General features: G+C 38.4%; 1 protein-coding gene across 2 annotated transcripts in view; it reads left to right on the top strand.

The window, feature by feature from the left end:
• ORC5 (origin recognition complex subunit 5) overlaps positions 1-22,954 on the top strand; it is a 48,015-nt gene that overhangs the window by 21,126 nt on the left and 3,935 nt on the right. The window contains exons 9-13 of one of the 2 annotated variants that reach the window (XM_080936074.1): positions 700-752; positions 1,752-1,864; positions 3,266-3,313; positions 4,776-4,886; positions 18,509-18,621. In XM_080936074.1, the coding sequence (XP_080792200.1) occupies positions 700-752; positions 1,752-1,864; positions 3,266-3,313; positions 4,776-4,886; positions 18,509-18,621 (438 nt within the window). Of the gene's footprint in view, positions 1-699; positions 753-1,751; positions 1,865-3,265; positions 3,314-4,775; positions 4,887-8,981; positions 9,107-18,508; positions 18,622-22,954 lie in introns of those variants that run through there. The other variant, XM_080936075.1, reaches the window with a different exon arrangement.

Consider the following 22,954-nt stretch of genomic DNA (forward strand, 5'->3'; position numbering starts at 1 on the left):
AGGGAACCCTTTTGAGCAGTCTGCTGGTGACAGTCTGGACATGACAAAGTGACACCAGGAAAGTTTACCCAAAAGATTGATAGTATGCATTGAATTTAATTTTGTCTAAATGAAAATAAAGGCAAACACAGTGTAGAACAGTATGTGAGTATATATTGCTCAGTAAGCAACCATATATGATATAAGATATCATCTTTTTAAAAATGATAAGAGGGCCAGACATGGTGGCACACACTTTGAATCTCAGCACTCAGTGGTGAATTTTTGAAAAGTACAGATTCATCTATATTAGTTCTGCTTTTGTGTGTTCTTGAAGCATTTAATCTTTAGGTCTCAGTATTCTGATTGATTATACACACTTCAGTTGATTATTCCATAGATTAACATACAGTTGTATCTAATACAATGATTAGAGCTGTGGGAAGCTTACAGCATGGCTGATGGTATTTATTTATTGTAATTTTGATAGCTTTACACCTATGATCAGAGTAAAAATGATTATTAAAAATTAACATTTGGTATTTTGTTACAGTTACTATATATCAAATGATTTTTGTATAGGTACAAACATGTACATTGTGTGTATGTATTATTTTTCTATTTTCTAATTAAAGTGGTAGGTTTTGTGGGGCTCCTTTTTACCATTTATTGATTTCTTGTGTCTTTTCAATCTGTTTATGCTCTTGTGTTTTATTTTAGTTCCCAGTGGGAAAAGTTACAGAAAGATGACACAGACCCAGGACAGCTGAAAGGTATCAGGAAACCCTGAGGTGGTTACAGGGCCTGTCATACTGCTGGGGATACAGTGCCTGCTGTTAGAGAGCCTTCAGTAGCAAATGTCAAGCTCTAACACCCTCATTTTGTGTTTTTTAAATATTAGATCCTATTATATGGAAAATCAATTATTTTTTTGATGTTGTCACCTAAATAATCCAATTATATGATACAGCTCAGCATATGGAATATTTCATGAGTTTTATGACATAAAATCCAACTTTATATTAACTAGGGTTCCTCAGTAGTTATATTTTAAAATGCTTTTGTTTTCTTTTAAGGGTATGATGTAGTGGTATTGAGGGTTTCTTCTGGTTTCTTAGCACTTCAGCTGATTTACATGTGGTTGTAGGGAAGAAAGAGAAATGAGTAGAGATAGAAAAAATGCTATAATCTATCTGTACTACTTCTGTGTGGCTTCAGACTGAACTGTCTAGTCATTTTAAAAATGAGAGGACTAGCTAGCTTTAAATGACTACAAAGGTGTTAAGTGATACTCAAGTAAGGCTTCCCACAGACTGACACACAGGGAGTGTCAGGTCCTGTCTTGTGTGCATGGAATTGAGGGTATACAGAAATATAGTATACTAGGTATGGCTTCAGTAGGTAGTCTGTCGTTAGGGGCTAGTTATTTTAACTTGAGTACTTTTAACATATTGCATAATATTACATGGGGTTTTGTGTGTGGGAGGGGATTGGAGTAGAGGTTAAATTTTCTATTTTGTGGTCGTATGAGGTCTTCAGGGAGAGTTTAATGAGGAAATAGTCTTAGAGGAAGAAATAATCGCATTTAGACTGCAGACTGGAAGGAAACAGTCAAATAGAGCAAACAAAGCTTGCCATTGCTGACGTTCAGCACTGGCACCAGCATCCGCCACAGTAGCTGAGCACAGCTGTGGCAGGCAAAGGGGAAGCTGGAAGGGTACATAGCACCTCATGGCCCCTGACGAATGCTCTTCTGGTGTTCTGTTATATAGGTCTGTCGGCATACACCCACGTGGAACTTCCATATTACTCCAAGTTTATTCTCATTGCTGCTTACCTTGCCTCTTACAACCCAGCGAGAACTGACAGGAGGTTCTTCCTTAAGGTAGGAGTAACATCTGTGTTTTTGAAGATCCTAGGAGTTCAGTTGTTCTTGCAGGTTCAAACATACGAGCTTCAAACTATTGTTTACATACTGAACATGAAAAATAATTTTCTGTCATTCTATAAATAATATAAAATATTGTTTTTAGAGCATTTAAATCGCTTTGGCTAATCTGAAGATGATTCAAAGAAGGTAGCATATTATATACTGGCACACTTACTTTTTCATAAGGAACTTGAGCATCTGTGGAGTGTGGTCTTCAGTCCTCCACGGATACCAAGGAATGACAACTTTGAAGTTTCTCTGTATAAATGTCTAAGAGGCAGAGATTAGACTAGGAGATGCTAAATACACAATTTTGACCTGTTAAATGGCTCCACAATCACAGACTGAACTCTGGGAGAAAGTAGGTAGCTTACAGGAGACAGGAAATAGGCTACAAGCTGTCAGTCTAAAACATTTTCACTCCTCAGAACATTCTTTTTTTCTTCATTTTATGTGTGTATGCATATATTCATGACTGTGTGCACATGTGTGTGGACAAGTTGAACATGCATATGTGTGTACACACATGTGGACTTTGAAATCATCCTGGGTCCTTCCATCAAGCCCTGAACTTGCAGACTGGTGAATTTTGCTAGGCAGCTTGCTCTGGGCATCCCTATCTGCTCTTTCCAAAGCTGGAACTGCAGGTGGCTGCCACACCCATCGGCATGTATGTTTATGTAACTTCTGGGCATCTGAAGTCTACCCATCAGGCAGCACTGAGCCGAACTCTGCTTTCTTCTCTGGACTTAAAACAATTTAAATTTTTGACTTTTGGTTTTTGTTTTTTAGGTCATTTGTTACTAGTCTTTTGGGGGCAAAGGTAACTAACCCCTGACTCCTAAGTTTTGACTGCCCAATTGTTCTCAGCTAATATATAATGTATGAGTTACTATCCTCCTTTAAGTGATCAATACACGTATGTTTATTTTTGGAATTTTTTTATAGCAGTGCTCCACAGTTCTTAGATCAATGCAATAAGTTCTTTTAAGAATTATCACTGCAGTATTTATAAGCTTTGTTTATGTACAAAAGTCTAAATCTGTCTATCCTAAAACATCTCAAAGCTTAATATGTAATGAGTTAATATCATTATATAATGTATATCATATATATACATATATACACACACATATATATAGTGTTATATGGTTAAATAGTTATTGTTGTTTAGGTCATTTGTTACTAGTCGTTTTGGGGACAAGGGTAACTAACCCCTGACTTTTGAATCTCTCGTGTGTGTGAGTGTGTGTGTGTGTGTGTGTGTGTAAAATGAACATGTATACCATATTTTCAACAAATTGTTTATTATTATTTAAGCTTCTTAGTCTAAAAAGTTATTTTTCTTAATTACAGCATCATGGGAAAATCAAGAAAACTAACTTTCTAAAGAAACATGAGAAGGTATTCATATTTTAAATTCTCTTAACTTTTGAATTTAGAAAAATATGTGCATTTAGGATCATTAAGGAGATGGATGAATGTGTAATTTTATGTGCATATAAAAACTTTTTCTGTTAATAATGTTACCATCTAATGAAATTTTACTAAGTACACTGAAAGCACATTGAAAGAGGTGGGTACTAGAGATAAAAGTGAGTTAGCAGAACTTTTAATAACTTTCTTGATGGGAAAGTTCTCTGGATTGTTTCCATAAACACAGTGGATTAAACTCAGTTACCTTCTTCCTTCCCACTCTCACCCTCCCCCAAATCCACTGATGAAGTAAAAATGAGAAACCGTAAACACGTGTGCAGGTAGGAGATTTGATTTCAGCATTGTCAAATTTGGCAGTTAAGAGTACAAAACTCCAGACTTTTTGTACTATGGGTCTTGACTCCCTAGTAATAGTAAAAGATTTCTAAACATCCAACAACCAAAAATTAATTAAAATCAAACCTGCACTGATCCAAGGGGTTGGCCTGTGTTGCAGCACAGAACTGGGTATGACGCCATGCTGTGTGAAGTGCACATGTTCAGATCTGAGACAGTTTTACTGTGCATACAAAGTTTCCTGTGCTTAAAAAATAGCTTAGTTACAGGAAACAAAATCTTTTCTAATCCAGCAATTAAGAACTTGGTTTGGGAGCTAGAGAGATGCTCATTAGTGCAGAGCATTTAGTGCTCAGTAGTGAAGAGCATCTGGTGCTCCCCATAATGCTCCCAGCTCTAACTCTAGTTTCAGGAATCCAGCACCTCATCAACCTGTGCAGCTACCAGCATGCCTCTGGTGCACATACATACTTTCAGACACACACATATATACATAAATTTTTTTTAAAGTCTTAGTTTTGGTTGTACATTATTTTGAAAAATCATTTGGCAACAGGATAACAATATTAAGACTGCAAATGGCTGAGTTCTTTCATGTTTATTGGTACAGGGGAGATTTAAGGTCATTTACAAAAGATATGGCATTGTCAGCACACGGTAGAGCCTGCCATACAGAATAGGCAGAGGTACTTGACTTCCCTTCCTGAGGAGGGAGAGAGATTTCTTCAGCGGCATAGCCACGGTACAGTGACTGTACTCCAATGACCCTGTAACGGAGCTCATTGGGTCAGCACAGTTATGGACATAAAGAGGATCTGAAGGAGGAGGACAGTAAGTGCAAATGGGTGTGTGTGCATGTGATCAACTGCATCTCTGTGTTTAGTGAATGTTATCACGAAACCCATTGCTATGTGTAATTAACTATAAACTTGCCAAAAGATAAATCATGCTAACAGGCAATGTTTTAAGGACTGTAGGTTAGATTAGTATATTTGAGAGAAAAACTGTAAATATGTTACTACTGGGAATTTATAGTATAGAAAGCATATGCAGCAGTATAAGAAAAAAGTCTTATGTTCTCTTTTCTCTCCAGACAAGCAATCATCTTCTTGGACCAAAGCCATTTCCACTGGACAGATTGTTAGCAATATTGTATAGTATAGTGGACAGCCGAGTGGCTCCAACAGCAAACATCTTCTCCCAGGTAGGCCTCACCCTGCGTCTTCCCACCACTCCCCGGCACTTCTTCATGTAGGGTAGAGATCTGTGTGGAGAGTTTTGCTCAACAGATGTTTATATTTTAACTGTAAAATGTTTATTGTTCTTAGTAAGTACAGTTGGCCCTTCTTAGAGCAAGGTTTGCAATTCATGCATTCAAGCAGGTATAGTCCGAAAAGGAAGATAATGACTTTCTTCTGTACTGAGCCTATGCAGCCCATTTCTTGTTATTTAATACAAATATAAATATAATGTAACAACTATATGGCATTTACATTAAATTATGTTTTATAAGTAATAGATGATTTAAAGTATATCAAAGAACAGGTTCATTGTATGTAACTATATGCTGACTTAGACATGGGGCTTGTACATCTTCATCTTTAGCATCTATGGGGTCCTTCCACAAGCCTGAGGATGCTGAGAGGCAACTATATTAAAAATTCCAAACAGACTTTTTGGGAGTAATCACAGAATTTATAAGTGATAACAAAATTTAATGTTTCTGATTAGTTTTCTTTTTTCAGTAAAGTTATTTTAAAAATTATTGCTGATTAAACACGTAGCTTGATGATTAACTTGATGAATTATATAGGCATATTTTAATGGAAGCATCTTTTAAGTATTTCTCATAAGCATACTTTTCAGGTTGGCATACGCTATCATTGTTTGGTCTGTCTTGCAGCAGAATAGCAAAGTCTCAGCATTTCACTAGATGGCAGCATAAGCTCAGAGTAGAACATGAGGATTCTGGTTTGGGGATTTTGTTTTTAACTAGTTCATTCACCGTTAAAGAAAATTCTGTAATATAGTCATGCTAGATTTCTTAAATTCAGAAAGACTTGGCGTGTATTAGAAATAAAAAAGGCAAAATAATGTGAATAGCATCTCAGAATACAGTCATGTCAGTTAGAGCAGTCATGGTGTCAGATGCAGTGCGAACACAGTTATCAATCATGTCAGATGTAGTGTGAACACAGTCATGTCAGATGTAGTGCAAACACAGTCATCATGAGAGATGCAGTGCGAACACAGTCATGTCAGATGCAGTGTGAACACAGTTATCAATCATGTCAGATGCAGTGAGAACACAGTCATATCAGATGCAGTGAGAACACAGTCATGTCAGATGCAGTGCAAACACAGTCATCATGTTAGATGCAGTGAGAACACAGTCATGTCAGATGCAGTGAGAACACAGTCATCATGTCAGATGCAGTGAGAACACAGTCATCATGTCAGATGCAGTGAGAACACAGTCATGTCAGATGCAGTGAGAACACAGTCATGTCAGATGCAGTGAGAACACAGTCATCATGTCAGATACAGTGAGAACACAGTCATGTCAGATGCAGTGAGAACACAGTCATCATGTCAGATGCAGTGAGAACACAGTCATCATGTCAGATGCAGTGAGAACACAGTCATCATGTCAGATGCAGTGAGAACACAGTCATCATGTCAGATGCAGTGTGAACACAGTCATGTCAGATGCAGTGAGAACACAGTCATCATGTCAGATGCAGTGAGAACACAGTCATCATGTCAGATGCAGTGAGAACACAGTCATGTCAGATGCAGTGAGAACACAGTCATCATGTCAGATGCAGTGTGAACACAGTCATCATGTCAGATGCAATGAACAGTTTGTATTACAAGTTCTATTTTATGGTAGCTAATATTTAAATAGTTATATTTATATAGTAATTATTTTACTATAAATTTGATCTCAGGATGGATATCAGATTTTCTAACATGTGATAATAGCTTTTAATTCAGAAGTGCCAAAAAATAGACAATAGTTTCAACTTTCTTGACATTGGATCTAGATCATTGTCTTTATAACCCAGGACTTTATATGAATCTCTAGAAAGTTAGTGCGTACATAGAGTCTGCAGTTGGAAGAAGGTATTCTCGTCGGCTGTTAGGCTATATAAACAAACTCCAGTCTTAATCTGTGTTAAAAATGTTTTTCTTTGTTTAAACTTGCTGTTTCTGAAGTTATTACCATTATTTAGTCAAGCATAAGACTTTATTAGTGCTACTAATACTAGTAGTACTAATGCATTACTACTGTGTTCACAGTCCCTTTGCCTTTTCCTCCTGAGTTCTGGATTCCTAAATTTGTAGCACATGTCCAGTCTTTATTACTGTTAGTAACTTCCAATATACAACATACATGTTTTTTATTTGTTTCTGCTGTAGCTGAAGTGGATATCAGGTGTTATTACCTTTAAATAAATTCAGCAGTGGAAGTCGTTGATCTTTTGTTACCTCTTCTCATGTTTGTTTATAAAATATTTCTGGAACATGGTCATTCCAATTATTAGGATATAAAAGGTAGAAAAAAACCAAGGGGATAAATATATTTAGACTCAAGGATTTGATCTTTGCTTCTGCCTGGTCAGCAAATTACCCAAGAAAAGAAAAAATGTGCTGTGTTCGAGAACAACATGTGGTTGTGAGAGAACAGGGTTGCCTCACTTCCCTTCGCCTTCGATCAGCAGTGAGTCTCAGTGTCCGGGTCTGACTCATCTGTCAACTGTACTCTTGCCCACCAGAGTGCAGTCTAAACTTAATGTTCTTCTTTGATATGAGCACTAGATGGCAGTGTTGTCGTGTAGCTTCAAGTTGCTGTAGAAACCAGCTTTAACCTAACATTGTCCCTAGTATTTAAAAAGAAATTGAATTTGAAATTTTTCCACATTTGGTTTGTTTGAGTGAAAGCAGAATAATTTATGGTCTATATATCTAAAGTTAGCACAAAGAAAAATTTATTTTTATTTTTTCCTATTGAAAGTATAAAAATATTATGTTAAGGCAGATTTAAGGTTCTAAGATCTAAAAGTAATTGTTGCTGGCCGTGCTAATTGCAGTGAGCATGCGAGTTTACTCACTGATGCTCTCATGCCTAGGTGAGTATGGGGAACAGCACACTGAACATTTACATTGTCTGCATCTTCAGATTTACTGAGTTTTGAAAACATTTCAAATGTTTCAGACACTTAGATGTTAGTCCTGCCTACTCCTTACCCTTGTGCACCCTGTAGTGTTCTTGGGTGTCTGTTGTAAAGCTCTGGTTAAGGTCAGTGCAGCGTGCCTTCCCATGTTGCGGATGGTGCTGCTGACAGATGGACACTGCTGCCTTGTGTCGTGCCCCTTGATTCCACACCACACCCATGCACAAATGGGGAAACCTTATGGGCGTTACCTTCACGTTTTAATTTGATCAGGGAGGGTCTTTAAAGACCTTCAAAGATAAAATATCAGGTTATCTTTTCTCCACAGGCATATTAAATCCACATTATGATTTTTTGTGTTCTTTTTTTCTTTTCCCTTGTTTGATGAAAAATTATTAACTTGCTGGGAAAATGTTGAATATTAATTTTATAAAGCAGGAACACAAGTAGAGTTCTTTGCAGTTGTCACATATTACCTACTTTAAAATATTAAGCTTCATTGCTTTTTGTTATCCCCAAATTGCTAGTTTATTTCTAAAATCATCTCCAAGTTGTAAAAGGAAAAAATGTTAAGAAGTGGAAACATTGAATTGTACACATTGAATTGTATATTACATTATTGATCTTACTCATTTTAAAAAAATAAATTTAAGAGAACATATTGTGCTTCATACATGTAATTACTTAGGATGACAGTTATAAGGATGCCCTAGGAATGGACAGGAAGCAGTGGGTGAGGGGTGAGGAGACGGCGGCAGCCGAGAAGAGTTTGATGCAGCATGCTGGCTGCAGGGCTGTTTTCAACTATGGGCAGTTTCGGGGGGATTTCATATTGTGTTGTACATAACATAAAAATATTCAGAATTCCCTGTAGATTTATTTTTATTTGTGTAAACATTATTGAGAACATTTTAGAACATGAGTTACTATATAAATTTTTATTTTTTAAGACAGATGTTTCTGCTTTCTCTGTTTTTATTTAGCATTATCCGATGTATTAGGACATATTTGCATTTCTTTGCTGCACTGCTTTTTTCTGTTAAAAGCTTAATCTCTTCTCTCAAAGGTTTGATTAATTGTGTTTAAATAACCTTAACATTTCTGTTCATCTGACTTTCTAGCTCCGAACAGAGAATGGTGTTTGTTTTTACTGACAGAGTGTGACGCTCTGTCCTTCATTCACCACCACTGCAAGGAAGACCCCCTTGCTGCACAAGAGCTGACGTGCTATTTTACTAAGACCAGAGTTTCAGCATTTCCCTCAAATGCACATGCATGCACATTGTATTTGTCTTTATTTTCAGATTTTTTAAATGGGAGATATTTAATTTTTTCCCTGTCCTGAAGCATATAAGTTTTAATTAAATTTCAAAGTTAATACCTTTTCCTCCTTATAATTGAAGTTTTCTTTGTTTGCTTAAAATTTTATCTAATAGATATTTGTAAGTGTCTGCCACACTTCAAACACTATTGGGTAAAGAAAATAAAAAAGGAACAATTGTGTGTAGTCTTCTCAGTCTTCCTTCTGTCCTAGTGGAGACATTGTGTTTATTCTGAGAGCAGACTAGTGCTTTAGGACACATACAGGTACAGCACCCAACACTCAAGGGCAGCGCAGCCCGGCTGCCCTGTTTACTTACTGGTCAAACTTAAAATTAGTTTGTTTTTTACTTGTGTGTCCCTGACATATGATGACCTAGAAATCTAAGTGTCTTACGGAGTGATAAATCTGTTTGGTCTTCCCTCTGATGTTCCATGAGTCTGGTGTTTGACAATTGTGTTAGAACTATTAATTCTTGTATACATTTAATCGTATCATCAAACAATATCAGTTGGTACTTGGAGCTTTTAAATTATATATAATAAAATTATAGACTATAGAAATAAAAACAATCTGTTCTACATGATTCAGTGTGCATCTGATAGCTTTCCTTAGAAAGCTACATTACTGTTTCACAGAGCCTAGAATGAAAATTAGATTCTTAGCCTCATTGAAAGTATTTCAGATGTCTTTAATCTCTTACCAAAACCACTTTATCCAAATAATTGATTTTTATAAGTAGTTTACTTTTCCTGAAAAATTAATTTACATAGTATATGGTTGTTCTCGGAACACTTCTATAAAAAGTAATTACATTTATTAAATCCTAGTCAGGCAACACTAGAAAGAATATATTAAAAGACTGCTATATATATATATTGATATATGAAATATAACCTTGTTCATATAAAATATAACATTCTGAAATCTCGTGGGCAGATAGTCATATAAACTGTTTGGAGTCCGAGCACTACTATCTTTTTAGACTGTGAACTTGGTGACATAGTGGAGCTCGTCCTTCAGAGTAGGTGATGACAAGCACGAAGGTGACATGGAGAGTGCTCTCTGTTACCTCTGCTTCACTGAAGGTGTGAGCCAGTCAGGTGACTTTGTGTGTGTCCCAGAAAAATAGGTAGATGCTAACTTATCCTAGTTTTACGTCTTCCCCCAGCCACAACAGAGCTGTGTGTGGCACTCCACTCCATATAGGGTAACTTACCATAGGCTTATTACTTCATGTCCACTTTGCTGATGCAGAAATAGGTCAGCAGGGATGCGTTTGAAAGAGGCTGGCCATTCTCTAGCAGCTAAGAGCACCACCACCATGATGCTCAGCTTCCACTGGTGCAGCAGATAAGAATCTCAACTCTCCTTCGACCCCCAGCGTGGGCGTATTACTGCTGTACCACCCCACTGTGCAGCCTTTCCTTACCTCGGAGGCTGTTTTAAAGCAGTTGGTGGATGCTTTTCACTAGCTGCACTGCTGTGTGGAATGTGCTTTTGTTCCTTACCATTATGCTACTGGTACAGGATAAAATGCATCTCAGAGATTCCATACTATTGCTAGAGTGACTGTACTGCAAATATACACATTAGAACTAGATTGTTTTAGAAGAAAGGGGAGTTTGAATCGGGAGAAATGATTAGGAATATTCTCTGGATTATTCCTAATAATTATGGGAATGTATGCTGCATTTTCAAATACTTGTAAATACATGGTAGAGTAATTGGTGCTCCTTAAGCAAGTTTCCCATGATATTTTAGTATCCAGCTCATTGGAGTTCTTTCTTTGGAGGAGATTGGACACACCAGGTTTCCACAGACTTACCTCACGTGCACATTCGTGGACAGACTGCTGCTCCCGTCCATAGACAGTACTGCGACCCTTTCCCCTGGATAGAAAATTAGGGTTCTTGGGCCCAAGTCACTTTTAGAACCTAATTGCTCTCTCAGCTTCAGACACTTGGCATGTTGGTAAACAGCTGAATTCTTAGAATGTTGGTAAACAAACCCTGATTGTTCAGAATAAGAAAGAGCTTAGCCAGAACTGTCTCACATCTTCCCTGGTGTCAGACGCTGCCTAAGTGTTGATTGTGTTTGGACTCTGTATTTATGTCCCTTATTCTCAAGTTCTCCATCCACATTAGTGACTCAATATGAATTAATCTGAACATCCCAAATATATCTTATCCTGGTATAATAAACCTCATCATTTCCTAATTTCTGTGGAGTTTCAATCTTAAATTTTAAAACTGGTCATAAAAGTAAACAAATTTGCACATTAAGGAAATAAAGTAAAACTGGTAATCTATTCAGTCACTCTCTACTGAGTGTGAGTGAGTGTGTGTGTGTGTGTGTGTGTGTGTGTGTGTGTGTGTGCGCGTGTGCGCGCGCGCGCGCGCACTCGTGCGTGTACACACACATTGACAGGGGAGAAAGTAATTAGTTTAGCAAATGGAGAAAGGACTTCTGAGTTTTTCTTTTAATTGACCACATGCAATATGCTTTTTCCTCCTAAATACTAAATACCCTTTATTATTTCCCCAGCATGCCAGCATCTTAACATCAGCACTCCTTAGGACCACACCCACTTCCTCGATGGGCCCCTTGCCTTGAGGCTCCTTTTATAAACCATACAAACTGAATTTAAGTCCTGCTTTGTTTTCTTCTTGCTTGTTTGTTGTTTTCTGCTTCTACTTTTTAAGGAGTTACATTACCTACAGCACCACGTCCCTACTCCGTAGTCTTTCTTGTCAGGCCCCGTCAGTCTGACCCCATACTTGGCACTTGTTTCTTCCCCACCCCTTTCACAATAAGCTGTTTCCTTCCTGGAGTCATGTTAGCTTTCCTCGACTTTGTCTTGCTGCCTTACAGTGCTCTGTCACAGTTGAGTTCATGCCTCACGGTCTGTCCCCTCGTGGCATGTCTCAGGAAGTGCACACTTTGCCACATTTGCTCATAGGTCCATTTCTACTCTAGAATTAGAAACGTGTGTCCACCTCAGTGCAGCCATTTGCTCTGTATTTCTCTCCCGGGTGGGTAAACTTTTTCATGCGCAATGTTTCTAAAGGAATGACTTCACTTTCCTTATGTATTCTTCGGACCTTCCCAGCTACTAAAGCTTACCAACCAGTTCCAGGGATTAGAGGCATTTCTGTTAGTTCCTTTGTGTGTGTGTGTGTGTGTGTGTGTGTGTGTGTGTGTGTGTGTGTGTGTGTGTGTATAAAAAGCTGTGGCAGTTTTAAACTGTTCTCTTTCTAGTACTACATTTATCGTGGAGCATGTGTGCATGCATCCATGTGTGTGTTTGGGGGGGTGTAGGGAGAGGGAGAGAAAATCTGAGATGAACCACAAACTATCACAACCTTTGATGCTAACCCATTATGACACTTGCTGAGTTGTATGGAGCTTACACATTGTTACTTCATATATTAAGTTTATTTAAATAATATGTTTGGATCATAAAGGTTTTTCAGAACAACTAGAATATTAGAATTTGGGGTATTTCATAAGTCAGTTGACCTATATACCATCCTATAAAGATATAAAAATAATGAGCCTGTTAAAAATTAATTACAGTTGTAAATTGATTTCCTTTTGTTGGCAGAAAGAACAGTTTGTTAGCCCAGGAACAGGTTCACACTGTTTTTACACTAAGCATTTCCAGCTGAAGCTTGTTAGTGACTGCCTCTCAGATTAAGAAAAACCCTCACTGTGGCACATGAACTCCTATTGTTAAGATATAAATAATCAGCTCATCTCCTTCATGGATGAGAACAAAGAATTCAGTAACACAGCAGAGATGAACTGAGCAGGTATTGCATGGCCCTGTTTAAGACATACATCAACAATATTGTATATAGAGAGTTTTATCTTTAATTTTTTTGTGAATATATCAGAAGGTAAAGTATAAAAGTTATATACTTCAGTTCTTAATATTAAATATTTTACTTTTAATCAATACATAATTCAGCATATTTATGGAATATAATTTAATGTGTACAGTGTTCTGTCATGAAACCAGGGCAGTAAGCATCTATTTTCTTACGTACTGACCATTTATTGGTGTTAGAGACCTTTGTTTATGTCTCTTCTAGTTCATTATAAAGAACCTAAAGAAAATGTTCATTCTAGGGAGGATGAAAGAAAAGAAGAAGAAAAAAGCAGGCTAACACTAAGGTGTCTTTTTAAACAGTAGTCTCAGCAAACCATTTCATAGTCTGCCACACCTAAAGTCAGACACTGTTTTAGCTAAGCACTATTAATATAAAGTAGTCCTGACATGGACGGCGTAACTTGAAGTTTTGTTGGAAGAACTCTAAGGAGTTTCTAATAAGCCCCCAGGATTGCATGCATGTTTGCATGTTGTGTTCTTTCTCTTTGGACATTAAGTAATTGGGACTTACTGGGTGGCTGATTGGTAACTAAAGATGCTCATCATCGTTTGTGGTATGTTTTCTAAGCGTTCCCTGTTCTGTGAGCCAATTCAGATTTTCCTTTTTAAATACATATTTATTGTGTGTGTATACATGCTAGTGTGCACAGTGAGACCAGAAGTGCAAATGTGGTTCCTGTAACTGGAGTTGATGGTTTTGCACCTTCAGTGTGGTTCTTGGAGTTGAACCCCTGCTCCACTTCTAACCTCCAAGCAGTCCATCTGCCCTCAGAAGTTTCTCTTTCTTTTCTTTTTTTCTTTTTTTGCAAAAATAATTTGCAATTATTTTTACACTAGAAAATTTTCTATTAATATGCTTAAAATGTAAATGTTCTTTATAGCTCTTAAATAAAAACCGAACTTCTGTCATTGTGAAGAATAGATAAAAGATAAGAATTGGAGAAAATCTCAGGTTTGTAGCTGTAGTATTAAAAAAATAATGCTTTAGTGCTCCAGACTCTGACCAAGTTCTGAAAAGCACTGTAAGCTCACCTCATGGAGCGCAAGACTGGAAGCCCTGCTTGGGAGCTTCAAAAACATAAGCAGTGGTGCTCCTTTAAGTGTCTGCTCCGGTGCTACATCACTGTCAGAACAATTGCCTTCCCTCGGTTTCCCACCTACGCCATATTGTATCAATATGTTTTTAAAATCCTGATAAATATGGTCCAGCATGCCTTAATTTTACAAGATTTTTGTATTTTCATAGATCACTTAAATCTTTTGAACTAAAGACCAAGGATTTTAGGGTCTCTGAGCACCTGATAAGTGTTTATAGTCACTTCATTCAGCGTTCTTTTTAGATAATTCTACATTCACCTACAGTTGTAAATGGTGGTCCAGACCTTTTCTTCCTGTGTGCCGTTCACTAACTTCCCCCAGCAGGGACATTTTGCACAAGGTCCAGCCAAAGGTATGCCAATCAGGAAGTTGGCATTGATGTAGTCTACTGATCTTATTCTAACTGACCCACTTCAAATGTACTCATTTGCCGTGTGATTGTGTTCATTTGGGTTGTTGTTTTGTGGGTGGGCAGCAAGGTGCACTGCTTTTTAAAATGTTTGGGTGCTAAGGATAGAACCGTGGGGACACTACCAGCGAGATCCTCCTCCCGTCCCTGCATCTATTCATCCTTCTATACACCTCTGCATCTTTGTCGTAGGAAACATTTTCCCTCTGTCGGTTTGTGTGTTCATCACCACAATCAAGGCATAAACCATTTTCATCATTATATGGATCTACCTATTTTCCATTGACAGCTATCCCCTGGAATCTCCCTTCCTTCCCCAGTCTATGGTAGCTAAGATTCATCTGTCAGAAATCAGTTGTTTGTGCCTTTGTGCCCATTCCGGAAGTCAGTGCTGGGTGCCTACCTCTGTCAGGAGACCTTATTTTCTGAGGCGGGTTCTTCTACCATTTTACTAGACTAGCTAGGCATCAAACCCTTGGGATCTCCTGTCTTTACACTCCCCAGAGTTGTGATTGCAGGTGCATATCGCCATACCAGCTTTTTATGTGCCGGGGAATCCTAACCACCTCTCAGCCCCTTATGCTTGTTAAATAAGCTCTGCCCACTGAGCAGTCTCTCCAGCCCCTTTCTTTGTTTTATTGCTGAGTACTCTGTGATGTACTGTAGCACTTTTAAATATTAACCCATTTGACATATAGGTGATTTCAAGTATTTTAGTTTGGAGGTGGTTGGTATAGGTTTTTGTTTTGACTTTTATAAATGAAACTACTCTGAAATTTGATCTGCAGATTTTTATAAAGTTGTTTTCTTGCCGTATACACTTACTAAATAGCATTGGCCTAAATATATAGTGCCCTTACAAGTTTTAACCAAGTATTTGACCCATGAGGATGCGCTGCGGTTTTTCTACCTACCTGCTCTCTGTTGTCCGTTTTCTTTTTGATGCTCCTTGCTCCTTTTACCCTTTGTTTGGAGAACCTCCCTTGGCTATTCTTTAAAGGTAGGTCTGTCAGTAGCAGACTCTAATTCCCTCTTGTTTAAGAATGTCTGTTTCCACTTCATTTGCAAATGATAGTTTTGCCAGACACAAACTTATCAGTTCATTTTCACAGTACTGTCTTCTGTCCTCAGGGAGAATACGGCTGGCCGTAAATCTTGTGTTGCTGGCTTTGCACACAGCAGTGCTAAGCCTGGCTTACTTTGTATTGTTGGGCAAGGAATTTCCAAGTTTTTACCTCTGTGTTGTTCCTCAGGGCCTGGCGTCCTGCACTGGCCGTAGTCCTTCCCCTTTCCCCAGCCTCCTTGGTTGACCTTTGTGTTAGTTACATCCAGGTTTCCAGTTCTACTCGACCGGGAGAAGCGTATCTGAATCTATGCCTTCTCGTTGGAACTGCAAGTTTCTTCTTCTGTGTTATCCTTTCCTAAACCTTGTAAGCCTTGTTTCAGAGCTCAATCGAATGACAAGCCTTCTGCAAACTAGAAGCACTTAAACTAGATTGTCTATGGTGTTCAAAGTAATTGTTATTGTTTGTCAAGCTTTTTTCCAAGGAAGATGAAGTCCTTCTGAGATGTTACTTTACAACCTGCATGCATACTCTTCTTTCTTCTCCCTGCTGAAACTAGAGAACGTATGGATCAATTTCTGTTCCTAGGAGTGTAATGACAGAAGTGACTCTTCTGTGTCTCTCTTATTGTATTTGCCTGTGAATCCTGAAGAGCTAGTTGGGAAAGACTATCTTGTCTTTGTCTTACACATGCCTATACATGTGTGCTGGAGTAGTCAGGAACATCCGTGTCTACAAATGTCAGATGTGCACACTGGCTGCCTCAAACTGTCAAGCTGTAAGCATGACAACTTGGGTCGTCATGAATATTCGAAGTTAAGCAGGAAAATTATTTTCTGTGATGTTATCTCTGAATGTTCACATTCTAGAGTAAATCCCCAAGAGTTTAATGGATAAATAATTTTAAAAAATAGATAATTAGAGGTGAGATAATGGAAAAGGTAAATGTCTTTATAGGTGTGCAAGAATAGGAATAATTTTCTACATTTTTCTGAAAGTTTTGACTTAGAATTTTTAATTGGTGTGCTTGAGATTTAAGGTGTTAAGCCCATAAATTATTTTTGTGCTTTGATATATTGAGTTTACTCTAGCAGCATTTTAATAAACTGGGATTTCTTTTTTAATTTTCAAAAAATTTTAAGAAGGTATTTTTAATACTCAGAATAAGGACATATCATATCCTCTGTTAGAATTTATGTGTACGTCCTTTTCCCCCATGGAAGTGCTTGTTTTGTTTGTTTTCACAGCTCTGAAGACTAAACCAAGGCCTTGCATGTGGTAGATAAATGCTCTGCTCCCTGCTTGTTTGCTTTACAGGAAAGGTCCTGAGTCTGTTGTCCATTTGGAAATATCCATCTTTCATACGATACAAAAAATATTAATGTTATTGTTAGATATACATAATAATTTTATGTATATTTCATTATCTCAAAAAAAAAACAGTATAATAGACTAGCCCTGACAAAGAATGAGAATTTTTCAATTGAGTTCATAAAAAATAAACATTTTTTATGAAGTTCAAAAAAGGGTATTCTTAAAGTGTCAGTGTATTTTTATACTATTTTATGTAATAAATATTTTCCCGAACTATGTATTTATATGTTGCTATTAGTTCTTGTATGACAAGGTTGTGGAATGAATAACCTGAAATTATGTCTTTTTCTATACAAAGTCTAAATGAATTATTTTGTTTCGCTTTGAATGTTTTAGTACTAACTTTCTTAAAACTTCACCTCTGAACTCATAGTCCAGAAGTGGCTTTGGCTGCTGAATCTTGAAGTGATGTCATGGTTTTTCATATGTGACATGAGTGGTCTATAAACTGTAGAACTGAGAGTGACCTCAGAGTGGCTCACTTGCTCCAAGCCCTTGCACAGTCATTGTGACTGTCCTGGAAGTGGAAGCTTGCATATCTGGAAATATTTTTGAGATTTTAACCTGGCTCAGTTATAGACACGTGTTATGTTTGTCCATGAGAATTGTGGACAAAGAATAATAGGCAATATAAGAATTTAGTTAAATATGAGATAGTATTTAATTTATAGGAAAATGAGAGTAACCAGAAAAGGGGATAACATTTGAAATGTAAATAAAGAAAATATCCCTAAAAAAAAACAAGTATGAGGAAAAATCACTGGCAAAGAAAGAAGTAATTAATGTTTTCTCTTACATTAAAAGAAGTATAAAGTAGACCAACCTTTAATAACAAAGGAGCTTGTAAAATTTTCAAGCATTTTAGAAACAGAAAGAGCTGCAGTTAATTTAGTTTTGCCATAGGAGAATGTCTTCACTCTTAAATTAGTTTAACCTATTTAGGACAGGAGTTAGCTCACTTGGTAAGATGCTTGCATGTATAAAGACCGGGATTTGATCATCAGCACACACACAAACAATATGGCACACATGTGTGATCTCAGAGCCTGGGAAACAGACAGGCAGACCTCTAAAGCTCTGGCCTTCCAACTTAGCCAAACTGATCAACAAGAAGAGAGCCTGTCTCAAAACAGAAGAAGGTGAATGGCTTCTGAGGAATGACACCTGAGTCTATCTTTGGCCTCCACATGCACGCATACTCAAGCTTACACACACACACACACACACACACACACACACATGCAAATGATGTTTATGTGAGAAAATGTTATATTTGAAATCATCTGTTAACAAACCAGGACTGTAGTGAGTATCCATCATTGTTAAACTAGGTTTTAAAATACACATACAAATTTGGGTGTACAAGCTTTACAATACTTGTATTTTTTATGGATTCATTTATGCCTTTATTAATAGCACTATAAACAAATAAAGGTATCATTCAATCTCATTAAACTTTCTTATAATGATATCTTTTCATTTTTTAGATTACCTCCCTAGTGACTCTTCAGCTGTTAACCCTAGTTGGTCATGAAGATCAACTTAATGGACCAAAATACAGATGCACAGTTTCTCTAGATTTTATCAGAGCTATTGCACGGTAAGTAAATTATCTGATTATGTAAAGTGTCACAATTATGCAAATTATATGCTAACTAAAAATATACTTTTTAATATAAGTCATTTAAACAAGAAAAGATCATTGTGCCAAGACAGAATAAGTTTCACTGAAGCATCCTCTAGTCTAGTTTAGCAGTGATGTAAGGTCTGAAGCAGGGGTTAGTGAGATGACAAATGAATGGACTGCAATACTATATGTAGGAAAGTTGGATTCCAGAGACCACTGGATCCCAAAGCTCATATATATGGAAACATGATACTGTAGTCCATAAGACGTCCTCTTCCCACATGAGCCCCCCGGCCCCTCTCCTGAGTGACATTTATAACACTGTCAAGTGCTGACTTAGCTCTTATCTCTCTCCATCCATGTGTTCTCTCTTCTCCAGTTTTCTTCTTCACGTCCTTAGCTGACTCTGGCTACAGACTGACTCCTCTGTAGCTGTCTCTCTAGTGGCAGCAATTTCTTCTCCTCAAGCTGAATCCTACAAGTCTTTTTTATATCACGACGTCGTTTCCATCACCTCCTCCTCTTTCTCGTTCTCCTTAGGAATGATTACCCAGCTTCAGGCTCACCATGACAGTTTAGGTGTTGAGGATCCTTGACTTTATTTACACTGTGCAACCCAATGCCTGTGCTCCCTCCTTCAGGCTTGGTTCACACGTACTGAAACCATTGGCTTAGAACCCATTCAGTGCCATTACTGCTGGCTGCCATCTGTGATTCCCTTCCTGAGTGTGTATGGTGGGGATGGGGACCCTCCCTACCTAAGAGTCTTCATTTGCCTGTGTTCAGCATTCCTGCCCTCCATTTCCCTAGAGGGTGGACCTCTGAGGCTGCTTGTTTTTCAGGGGCACGGAGTACCACTGACCACTCAGTTTTTAAGCTCTCTTCTAGAAACCATGATTCCATGGTGCTGGTTTTCTCTTGGCTCCTTGGCTGCTTTTGCTGAGGCTCATTTGCCAGCCTGTTCTCCCCTCCTGACCTTTAAATGGAATTTGCTGTTCCTTGAGGCTTGATTCTGGCATCTTCTCTTATAATACACCTTTTTCCTGAGCAATTTTAGCTATACCAACAATTTCAGCAACCATTAGTAAGTCCCATTATTGTTAAAGGCCATTTCATTTTCATATTTCATATTTTGACCTTTATTGGACATTACAGTCTAACTTAGACTGAGCTCAGAAATCCTCACCTGTTTTCAGGCACAGACTAGAAAGACAGGTCTTTCCTTCCTATGTTTCCTGTTTGAGCAGTCGGCACCCTGCTCTGCCGTGCTGCAGAGGCCTCTGAGAGCGATCTTGTCCTCTCTTTCATGCTGCCTGTGCCTGCTCACTGTAGTCTCCTGTAGATCATGCCACGATGTTCTCCTAATCAATACTCTCTACTCTCATCTCCTTATAACCCACTGTCTTCACTAAAGTCAGGAAGATCTATAAAATACACCTTCACTTGCTCAGTAGCCAATCTCCTGTATTGTCCTACATATCGTATGGTCTTTTCCTTGTGGACTCACACATGAGCCTTTTCTAGTTTTTACATTCACCATTTTGTACACAGCTAATGCTTCACTGTGAACGTGTATTTCTGAAGCCTTTTCAGGCACACCATAGCTGTCTGTCCTCATCACTTCCTCTGTCACTGGGAAGATGCCATTTTGAGTCATATTTATCAGTATAAATAGTTAGCTGAATTAGAGTTCATCTTCCTGAAGATTACTCCATGGGATGGAAAGCACGGAATCTGTAGCTGCCCTGTCATCAGCCCGCTGTGGTGCTTTCATTCCCGTATATATTAGATAGATGGTGCAAATACTCTTGTCCTTTCCAGGATCAGTAAAACCTTAGGTAGGAGGAACCATGTGGATTTGTTTTGGGGGTGACATGAAGAAAAAATGAAGAACACAGTCTCACTGGAAATTGAGGTGGGGTGGAAGGAACAAGCTCCTGTGATGATTGTCAGAGAAGTAGCTGGGCCTACTTTGAGGCATCGATGGCTGTCCTAATTTGCTGTCTGTTGCTCTGAGAAAGATCATGGCCAAATGCATCTTGGGGAGGAGAGAACTTATTTGGCTCTCACTCATGATCACAGTCCATCCATTGAAGGAAACCAAGTTGTGAACTCAAGCAGGGCAGGAACTTGAAATTGGAATTCATGCAGAGACCATGCTTTCCATAACTCACTTACTGCTTTTTATACCCACCAAGACTGCCTGACTCGGGGGTTATCACCACAGTGGCTTGGGCCCTCCCACATCAATCATTAATCAAAGAGATACTCCACACACTTATCTATAGACTAATCTGGCTGTCTACATTTTTCAGTTGATACTCCTTTTTTTCTAGATCATTCTAGTTTGTGTCTAGTTGAACAAAACAGTGACAGCTAGTCAGCAAAGTAGCAAAGAACAAACTATTAAATCAATGAATAATTTATATTTTTAGGAAGGATACTTTGCATTCATTAAGAATTCTACTTTTGAAGGAAAAAAAAACATAAAGAAGAGGTCATGGTAGAGCTTAATCAAATTAAGTAGTTATATGGAGTTGCATGTATGTAGAACTCTCACACACCTATAAACTAAGGAAGCTTAACAGGGCGAGCAGCCAGAGTCCTGACTCGAGGAGCACTCATGGGACAGCTGTCATGTTCCAGTCTGTTTCAGCAGCGTCGATAAGAAAGATGCAGCAAGCACAGCTTTGGCTTTTGTTCTTTTATGCACTTAACATTTCATGGTCCCGTGTATACAGACACGGTGCTGGGCTCTGGGGACACAGAAACAAGTGTGATATGGCTGCTGCTTGTGTGCTCTTAGAAGATATGAATCTACTTAAATGCTGAGGAAAACAGGAACAAAATAAATACAAAGCACAAAATGTCAGCAGTGCTGTGTAAGTCTGGGATGTAGAGGAGTTGGGGAAGCCCAGGTTGAGGCAGCAGTGCACTTGGGCCTTAGAACTGAACAAGGCAGATCCAGATGCTGACCTTAGTAGCCAAAAGATGAGAAAATTCTGATTCTTCTGTCTTCTTCATGAAGGAGGAGGCAGAAACAGTAGCAGCTTTTACTGAGAACAGTGTGTGATATGGAATCAGTGGCTGTGGGTATGGAAGCCAGCGCTCACAAGAAAAGCATCGTGCTGAGAGGGCTTCAAGTTCTTGACCCTGGATTTACAGTGGCTTCAGTTTGTGAGACTTGTGATCTCTTCCTGCAGCATTCCATATGCTAGACACCAGGGCTGCAGAGACTAATAATTGAAACCACATACTATTGGGGTTTTGCCAGATGAGTTCAGTAGATGCTAGCAAGTGAGCTCTTGGTGGGATGAACTGTGGAGTCTGAACTGGACAGAAAGGAAGGCAAACCAGCCAGGGGCATAGCCTAGCACATAAATAAATTATAGGTCTGTAATCTAATTGTCCCTAGGTGTCCCAGATACTTGAAATGGAACAATAACGTTTCAGTAGGGATGTTCTAAGAGGTAGAATATTTCTGAGTATTTACGGATGAGAAGAAAATATATAGTGAGTTTACAGGTCTGAGGATGCAAAGGAAACCAAACTATGCTAACTATATTCAGTGGCTAGGAAATGGTGACAAGGTAGATAGAAGGTTGGTGACTGGAATGGGCTGGGTCCCAAGGGCAGGGATCTTACACGAGGACACCGTTCTCACCTGACTGAACTGTCTGGCATATATTAGAGAGATGAGTATTAGCAAGAACTGAAGAGAAAACTTTGCCCTTCACGGAAGAGCCATATTTTAGTTAATACTCAGAATGAGAGAAAGGAAATTGAGGACATGGAGGACTTACAGACAGGGAGCTGCTTCCAAGAAGCTGTATTCCAATCAGAATGTGGAGTAGAAGTGTGAAGAGGACATAGAGCCAGGAGCTCTGGGGAGGAGACTATGGAACAGTCTTTCTGTGGAGTGAGAGGTAGGCATCTGCAATTCTCCATAGTCAATGGAAAGACTGCACGATGCCTCAAGGTTGGAAGATAAAGTTTCCTAGTGACAGAAGTTGACAAAAGAAACAGATTTTCAAAACTAGCCACAAAATATAAAAGCATGAGACAAAAAATGTCTTTGCTGTGAGGGAAAAAATTGACAAAGTGAAATAAAAAGATATAGATAAAATGAGATCCTTAAGTGTGTGTCATATGTTTAGTTCTGTTGTTGTAAATTCTGATTTAAGACTTACCCATAGGAGGCCTAGGGAGACAGCAGCTCAGTGAGTAAAGTGTTTCCATGCAAGCTCAGGACAAAGGTTCAGGCTAAGGCGGGGCAGAAGGAGCATCTGAGTGTAATCCCAGCACA

This window comes from Micromys minutus (genome assembly GCF_963924665.1).
Source record: "Micromys minutus genome assembly, chromosome: 23".
NCBI classification, from domain to species: domain Eukaryota; kingdom Metazoa; phylum Chordata; class Mammalia; order Rodentia; family Muridae; genus Micromys; species Micromys minutus.